Below are 9227 nucleotides of genomic sequence, written 5' to 3'. Positions count from 1 at the left end.
CGCGGATCGGGCAGGCAGAGGCATCGACGAGAAGCCATGGGCGTGAGGGGGCTCCCGGCTGAGGCTTCCACTTGTGGCTGTCCCCGCCCGCCCGATCCTTCCTTCTCTCCAGCTTTTTTGGGGTGCGGCTTCTTCCACAGCAGTGGCTGCAGTGGTGCTGGCGATCCGGACGCTAGCCGCTCCAAGCCGCCCTCTCACAGTCCCGTCCCAGGCTGTCAGTAAAGGGGCTGCTTCCCATCCCCCTGCCAGCTTGCTCGGAACATTCAAACTAAGGGAAACCTTTGCTGGCCTCCACAGAGAAGAAAGGAAGAGAGAGAGCGAGAGAGAGCAACAGAGAGAGAGAGTGTGAGAAAGAACAAGAGAGAGAAAGCATGAGAGAGAGAGAAAGTCTAAGGAGAAGGGCGGCATAAAAATAGAATAAATAAATAAATAAATAATATTTACTGTCTTAGAGTGTCATTTTGTGTCATTTTGGTTGGTGGTGTGCCCCAGGATTTTGTAAATGTAAAAAGTGTGCCGCGGCTCAAAAAAGGTTGAAAATCACTGCTCTAGAATGCTTGCCAATGCTTCGATATCAAGTTTCTCAAACTCATCTTAGAAAGATTCTGCTTGCATACAAAAAGTTTGAGATTAGTTTCGGCCACTCCAAATGTGACTGAGAAAGACATCGAGACTATAACATGGAAACCCCTTTTTGACAAAACAGGTGAATTGTCAGATTTATGAAGATAGTGTACATAAGCAAAATTTCCCAGTATTCCCTAAGTCTTCTGTACTATACAATAATAGTGAATGTCTGTAGCTTGGATGTAGGATGAAGGTGAAGGTCCGTTCTCTGAGATTTTGGGTTAGTTTCTGAATGTTTCATTACCACGATAGGTAACATCTTCAACAGAGTTTTGGGGATGTCATTGTCACTGTTCTCTGTTTATTTGGGCTTCAAGTGTGGGTATGTCAAGTGAAGGTCTAGTGATGGGTCATCAGTGAGTCATATGATGGATTTTGTGATGGGTCATGTGATAAGGAGATTACATCAAGTCAACTAGTGACTAACAAAATGTGCCCAGAATAAAAATTGGCTCCCTCCCTATAATTATATCCTATGCTGCAGTTTTCCCTCTCTTCCTCTCTCTACAAAATTCTTGCAAAAGCCCATAAAGATAATCATGCAAGAATTGCAAGACACTTAAAAAAATTCTGGACAAGCAGGTTTTATTAAGTCTTATTCTCATAAATATATATATTTACATAAAAAGCCCCCCTTTTGTTTTTTCCTAGTAAAACAAGTAGCAGAACTGGAAATGTTTCTAGAATATAAAAATAAAGTGCTTCTCTTTCTGTAGAGGCTAATAGCACAAATGTTCCAGTTTATTTACAAGGCAATCAGCGCAATTTCATTGTTCTAACTCAGAAGCCACTCTTGCTAAATTCAATGGAGTTCTTCCCAGGTGAGTTCATACTGGATTTTGCCCTAGAAAAAGATGTGCCAGGGAATGAAGAGAACCACTGAAAATTATATTTATTTCTGAACTGACATCTCTATGATTGCAGTAGCATTTTTTTTTCTATTTCAGGAAAATAATAAACAAATGTTCCTTCAATTTATATGAGTGTACATAACTTTGGGGAAGTATATTTGCTCTTGGCTGGTTGCTTTTCCCACTGGTCCATTTTTAACACTGGATTGGAACAAACATGGCTGCATTGAAAGATACTGTAAAAATAAATAATGCTGTAAAATAGCATTAGAGCCTATGTCACAGAATGTCTAGCTTAAAAGATTTCAATTATTTGTCTGTTCATTATGTGGTATACCATGAAAAAATGTTAATTAAAAAGTCACTTCCTTTTCACAATCTGTAGAGTCAACATTCTATTATTCACTATTTATTCTGTAGTTATTATTTGAAAAATACTTGAGCTCTTTCAAATATGCAAGTATTTAAGAAGTCATGTCAGCGTAGTATGTCCCCTTGAAGTGCTTTCAGACAATATAGTTGATGATTCTGTAGAAGAGACTTGGTATTTTCCTGTAGAATAGAGAAGTAAAATGGTAAAAGCCTTGCTTAGTTATTAGTTGCACATAAAGCACAAAACAGTTCCTAAGCCTAATTACCTTTAAACTGTTCGTTGAGCTTAAGAAGAAATAAAAGAAAACAAGAATAAGTCTGCATAAGACCATCAAAATTAAAAAAGGGAGGTTTATAGTAAATTCTGAATTCTAAATAATCCTCTTCAATTCTCCGCCTGTCGGTTGCAATCAACAACCTTTTTCAAATTGCTTTCCAGTATCACTGCCTGCCTTTCAGGTGTCATAGTATCAACCATATCTAGAAAATGCCCAAAGATAATGAAAATACCCACATTGTTTGGCCTTGTGGGCCTCATATCAGGACCAATGGAAAAGTTAGTATTGAATAAGTTATCTAGATGGGTAGCAAAATATCTGCAAGCAAACAACCAAGTTCAGAAAGCACCAAACCAGAGAATCATTTTATTTTATTTAGCTGTTTTCCAGACATGATGACTGCAGTCATAAGACCCTAATGTCTCAGAGATCCTCTAATGGATTGTTCATTTAAAAGGAACATTCATATTTGTTATGGCCCTAGCAACAGTAGGGGGAGCTATTTGGTGGGAACAGCGTTACCTTCCCATTGGTCGGTTGCCGAGTATAAATAACCTGTCAAGTTGTGGTAAAACCTGTTCTGAGTTAATGTTAATAAAGTTGCGTTGTACCTGCTTCAGCTGTCCGCTTGGTCACTACAATATTGAACGCATTTACATAAATAACCAAGAAGGCACATTGTATGCACGTTTCAAGGTTACCAAGCCTAAAAGCTGGACTAATTGGATGTTTAATCATTTAATGAAGTTTTTATGTTTCTAAAGGCAATTCTATAAACAGACTAAGAATTCTTTAACTATATAAGAGTTGGGAATTTGACTGGCCTATAAAATATATATTTGGGGATTGAAATGATGGGGGAAAAAATTCAAAATAGTAACAATGGGCAATGAATTGATGACATATTTTTTCATCACATACCTGCTTTACCAAACAAATTATTTAAAGTTCTTGAAAAAGGTGAATTGATGGAAAGCACAGGAGCTGACATGCCTTGTGATATTGACTGCAAAAGGAAATATATATTAATAATAAAATATATCAAAATATGTGCTTGTACATTTTCATTTTGTCAAACAATATACACAATTAGAAATAAATCTCTCTCAGAACAATTGCTTTTATTTTCAAATCATCATGGATGAATTAGTTTTCTAGTTTTCTTCATCTCCCAAATGCCGAAATAAAGTGACAAAGTCTTCTCATGATTCACTTGCAGAGGTGGAATGCTATCTTTGAATCTAAATCCACCATGCACTGCTCTAGCTAAAGTCAGATGCTGTATGGAATGGGATTCAGCACATTCTGACCAGTTCTGGAGAACTAGTAGCCGAAATTTTGAGTAGTTTGGAGAATTGATAAATATCACCTCTGATTGGCCCTGTCCCCTTCTATTCTCTGCTTCCCGAGACCAAGCTGATCAGGAAGAAATGGGGATTTTGCAGTAACCATCCCCACACCATGCTCACAAAAATGGTAGTAACATTTTTTTAATCCCATCACTGGATTGGCCCAAGTCATTTTCTCCATGTAGAAGGATGTTGTTTGAATCCAACCCTTTATTTAGAAAGAATATTACCTTTGAGTGTTGTGAATTCCACCTGGACCAAGAATATTTATTCTGTATAGCTTCTCGTACCTGTGTGTTTCAAAGAAAATGAAAGTTAATATTTAATCAAGTCTGTAGTTGTGAATAATTGTATAGATATAATTTTATTACACAATAAAACAATAAACACAAAACAGTAAATATCCTAACATTGTCTTCTTACCTTCCTATCCCAGAGAGTTCCGCCCAACAGAATGAATAATCCCTGAAAAATATTCAAAAATTGAAATTACGGTACATATTTCAATTCTTACACTACTGTACAAAGTATTCAATATGCCTGATTTCCCACTAGTATTATTACAGAGGAATATACTAGCAAAGTATATGCAAATTAAAATCCACAGAGATAATTATGATTATTTATTTTGCACAAGGTAGATTGGCTTATTTCCAAACCAAAATTCTAGAAGCAGGTAATTGAACACATTCATTCATTCCTTCGTTCGTTCGTTTGTTCGTTTGTTTGTTTGTTCGTTCATTCATTTTATTTATTTATTAAATGTATTATAATTTTATGCCATCTATCTTACTGACACAGCAAAACTAGGTGGCAAAATCTACTATTACATTTGCCATTTTCAAGAACAATGTGATTTTCCAGAAATCCATGATTCCTCTATAGCAGTGATGGTGAACCTATGGCATGGGTGCCAGAGGTGGCACACGGAGCCTTATCTGCTGGCACATGAATCATTGCCCTAGCTCAGCTCCAATGTGCATGTATGTGCCAGCCAGCTGATTTTTGGCTCTGGGAGAGCGTTTTTGGCTTCCAGAGAGCCTCCGGGGAGGATGGGGGAGGGCATTGTTACCCTCCCCCAGCTCCAGGGAAGCCTTTGAAGCCTGAGGAGGGCAAAACACGAGCCTACAGAGCCCACCAGAAGTTGGAAAACAGTCAGTTTCTGGCCTCCAGAGGGCCTCCGGAAGGGTAGGGGAAGCTATTTTCGCCCTCCCCAGGCATTGAATTATGGGTGTGGGCACTTGCACATGCACGATAGTGTGCGCCCACGCTCTTTCGGCACCCGAGGAAAAAAAGGTTTGCCATCACTGATCTATAGGATGCTGATATCAATGACCTCATTAGATTGCATGTTACGGAAAGAGATGCTTCAATCACACCTCAGTTTAGATTAAGTATGTATTATAACGCAGTGAGATGTCCTAAGAAACTGTCAATGATGTTTTTGACATCTAACTAAACAGCTGATATTATCAATCCACTTACCTGAAAGGCATTGAGAATAGTAAATAAGAAATGGAATACTTTGGGACTTCCTGGAACAACTGTGGCCAGTCCAAATCCCCAAGTGAGACCTAACAGTGGTGTCAGTACACCAATGCTCTTGGCAATTCGATACAAAGAACTCTTTTCTTCATTGATGGACTTTTCCCCTATTGAACGTCTTGATATTTTTGCTATAACCACCACAGTAACAATAATATTAATAGCAACAATGATCAAGGCAGGAATCACTAAGGCCAAGAGGGCTTTGCTTTCCTCCCAATTGAGAAAGCAGCTCTTTTTCCTTGTATAAGAGGAATATGGAAGGGTGCTGCCTATTGTAATGGCTGATATTATTAGAGGACAGATGTAACCCAAGCAGAAGCCAATGGTTTTCATGATGGTCTTGCTTGCAGTGTGTAGAAGGAAGACCAAGTGGTAGAAGAGCATCAGTCCCAAAGTGAGCATCCAAAAGAAGACACAGAGGTAGAAATAGTGAACAAAATAAGTTGCCACTATGCAAAGGTTTCCCTCCATTGCATAATTTTGGTCATGTGTTGCAGCAACAACAATAAAGCAGATATCTGCACTCAAGAGAGAAACTGCAATGTTCAGAATAGAAACATGGCGCATATATGCAATTCTTGTTTTAGTGACTGATTTCCACACAAGCAGTTCTATTCCAAGGCAAATAATCAGGCTCACTATAGAAAGACTCAGGCCAATGTAAGTGATATAAGTCAGTTCATCCAGAGAAGTTTCCTGATCGGGGGACATGAGCATGGCAAAGGAAGTTGTGTGATTGCAAGAGCAAATGACACTTTCCCCATCATCCTTAGTTTCACAGCCTGTATTATCCCAGTCTCCTCCTTCTGCCAAACTGAAATTCCAAAAGACACATTGTGGATTGCTCATGGCCCTTTCACGCTTTGCAAAAGCCATTTTGATCTGGAAATTCTCATTTATTTGGGGATTTATTACTGTCGTCATTACCAAACTATTTACCACTTCCTTTCTATACTGTGGAATGATATGTTCAATTGTTGAATAAGCCACACTGATGATCGTGATTGATTTCCCAATATCAAAATTTACATCATCAATAAGCACACTTCCCCTGAGGCCTGCAGATTGGAGAAAAGCAAAGCTGCTGTTATAAATGGAAATATTGTTTTTGCCAAGAACTGTTCCTTTGATTTGAAGACTGTCCTGTATGATTGTAGGAACAGATTGATTAATTGGTTGGAGTGATCCTAAAAATTGCTCTACTGAACCAAGTAATTGAGAGCTCCCATTCTGTACACGTTTCCAGGTTTCTGTTGGACTAGCGATAATATTTTCTACAGTAGACCCAAAGTTCTGCAAAAAGAAAGTGGGGGGGGGAATAATAATTCTTTTTAATTGCCAGGTTGCATTAGAAAATCTTCCTGTCAGTGTATCTCAAACCACTTAGGGTACCAACTTTCAACACAAAGATCCTAGTGCTGAAGTCTAAAATTCTTCTCATACTTGAAATATGCTATTAAGTTGAGATATAATAGTATAACAGTGGATTAGTCAAAGGATTAGTCATTAACATCTATTAGCATCACCTAGGCATATATGAGTAAGACTCCACATAGTGATATTTAATCATTTCTCCATCAAAATTGGAACTTTGCTCTGATTTTCAGGTTATCACCAAAATTATCATGTATTTAATATGATCCTCCCCAAATTATCATCATGTCATAGTTATTGTAATTTCAAATGTCCTATAATATTTCAATAAGGAACATTAAATAAGAAGAGTTGTAAGCACAAAAATCCTATACAGTGCTCTCACTTTGTCATCAGTCAGTCCCAGTCAAGGAGCTTGGACCCACCCAAGAAAACATGTTTGTGTTTGTCCCAATTGTGTATCTCTATGCTGATATATGTGTCCATACTTAACCACCAAAAAACCACTCCAAAAAGGGCATGGCCAGAAAAAAAAGAAAGAAAGAAATTATATTAAACTAGTTTGGGTTTTAGTAGTGTTTGCAGTAGTGTTGAGCAGTTAAGAAATTTTGGAGAAAATACTGAAAAGAAATTCAGGAATCCTGGATGGGAAAAATAGGTTTAAAAGGTCACGAGGATTGACTCCTTCTTGTAGACAGTTTAAGGCTTTTCAAGTTTTTTTAAAAAAAGTGCTATTGTATTTCTTATTCTGCTTTCAATACTACACTAACTCCCTTCAAGTATATAGCAAGTAAAGTACCCAAAAGCCATTTGCCACTTACTGCCATATTCTCTTCATTCGCCTCTACTGGTATGGTTGATACCAAAGTCAGTGTTTCAAGAACAGCATTTAGGTTTGCAGCAGACTTGTTTATTTCCTCCTGTGTCTGCTTGGTGGTTTCTTTCAATTTTTTAAGGAATGTGGGCAACTTCTTCTGGGACTCTGGACTGGAGGCCAAAGACTAGAATTAGAATTAAATGTGTTAAAGACAAATTGGATGGCATGGCTGGATCATCAGATAAACTGAACAATTTTGGCTGCTTTAAAAAAGTACTGAATGTTAGGAACTCTGGTTGTGACATGGCAATGAAGGCACATCACGTACGTTTCTTCACAAATTAACAATGTCCAATTGCCACTGAATGGGACAAGGAGACATTCCACTTTGAAGAAGGCACCATTGTAATTATTTTTCATTTTTGAACTAAAGAACACTGGAGGTGGGGGAGTTAAAGCAGGTTGGTAATAACATTAAGAGTGACAACTCATAATATCCTTTCTTTTCCAGACTGGCTACACTATAAGTAAGACAGAGAAAATAACATGTGTTTATGGCTCAGGATTGGGCTGGTGCCTCTGTCCTGGCTTTGCTAAGTCTCTCAGTACATTCTGATACCATCAGCCATAGTATCTTGTTGGACTGACTCTTGGGATTAGGAGTAAGAGGCACTGTTTCACAATGGTTCTCTTTTCCCTGTGGCTGATACCAGACAGTGATGCTGGTGAAGCAGAGATTCAATCCCAGATTCCTGCTATGTGATGTGCTTCAGGGCTTGGGCTTCTCTCCCCTCCTACTTATCTATATGAAGCCATCAGGAAAGGTCATTTGGCAGCTTGGGATTTGGTATCACTGGTATGCTACTGCCAGGCAAAAGATACCGAGGAAGGAAAATGGGGTTTTGATGGGAGGTCATGGGCCTAGGGGGCTCTTCGGTCAGAGTTTATGGAATCTTAGATATTTTTATGGAGTTTGACTAAGGAGTCTCACATGTTGCCAGTTTATCAACATGACCATAGGTTAACCTGAAAAGATTATGTTGCAGATTGAGTATGGGTATAAAGATAGAATATTTAGCCTTGAATACTTATAAGACAACTAAACTTCAGTTTTTATCTGCATACTTAGAAATATGTCTGAATATGGGATTTTCTTTGTCTGTTAGCTGGAAAGTATGTCTTAAGCAGAGGTGGGTTCTTCCCAGCTTGCACATGTTCTATAGCAGCGTTTCCCAACCTTGGCCACTTGAAGATATCTGGACTTCAACTCCCAGAATTCCCCAGCCAGCATTCGCTGGGGAGTTGAAGTCCAAATATCTTCAAGTGGCCAAGGTTGGGAAACACTGTTCTATAGAACTGGTAGCAAATTGCTGGTGACCTCATGGTGATCTCACATAACTGCTTCTATCGGTCCTGGTCCTTGGACACCACCATCTTTTTGGGGGGATTTTTTTTCTTGAATCCTTTCCTTTATTTTTTTGGGGGGGGATTTTTTCTGATTTTTTTTCTTCTCTGCATGTGCAGAAGCTGAGTTTCTGGCAGCGTACATGTGTCACCATCTTGGTTTTGGCTTGTTTTTCAGAACTGTGCAAAGCACGCGCACGCCCAGGAGACCTGGCCACACGGAGCAGGAGGAAGTGAACTGGTGGCGAGGTAAGTTAGAACCCACCCCTGGTCTTAAGGCAGCGATGGTGAACCTGTTACACATGGAGTGCCCAAACTGCACATGTGTGCATGCCCAAACTGAAAGGTGTGTGCGCTCACAAACATGCACATGTGCAGACATGCATGTATGCACAGCAGAGACCCAATGCCACCGGCTGGCCAAAAGGGTATCCTAACACTGGCACGGCAAGAGGTAAGATCTTTTTCTTTCATGAGCTTCTGTTTTGTTGTTTGCAGGCAACAAAAGCTCACAAAAGAAATGCTGTGGAGATCTGACCTGGGATGACAGCAGGTGTGCCAGCAGAGAGGGCTCTATGCATGCCATAGGTTTGCCATCACGGTCTTA

At 39.2% G+C, this 9227-nt stretch overlaps 1 protein-coding gene across 3 annotated transcripts in view; it reads right to left on the bottom strand.

The window, feature by feature from the left end:
- Positions 1-1195: 1195 nt before the first annotated feature.
- ADGRF5 (adhesion G protein-coupled receptor F5) overlaps positions 1196-9227 on the bottom strand; it is a 48935-nt gene continuing 40903 nt past the window's right edge. For all 3 annotated transcript variants that reach the window (XM_070732409.1, XM_070732410.1, XM_070732411.1), the window contains 6 exons: positions 7221-7400; positions 4963-6318; positions 3901-3942; positions 3708-3767; positions 3050-3134; positions 1196-2030 (listed from right to left, as the gene is read on the bottom strand). In XM_070732409.1, coding sequence (XP_070588510.1) covers positions 1951-2030; positions 3050-3134; positions 3708-3767; positions 3901-3942; positions 4963-6318; positions 7221-7400 — 1803 coding nt within the window. In that variant the 3' untranslated portion in view covers positions 1196-1950. The remainder of the gene's footprint in view (positions 2031-3049; positions 3135-3707; positions 3768-3900; positions 3943-4962; positions 6319-7220; positions 7401-9227) is intronic.

Source organism: Erythrolamprus reginae, chromosome 1 (assembly GCF_031021105.1).
Source record: "Erythrolamprus reginae isolate rEryReg1 chromosome 1, rEryReg1.hap1, whole genome shotgun sequence".
Taxonomy (NCBI): domain Eukaryota; kingdom Metazoa; phylum Chordata; class Lepidosauria; order Squamata; family Dipsadidae; genus Erythrolamprus; species Erythrolamprus reginae.
Note: the sequence above shows the minus strand (reverse complement) of the source record. Positions and strands in the feature narration are given on the sequence as shown.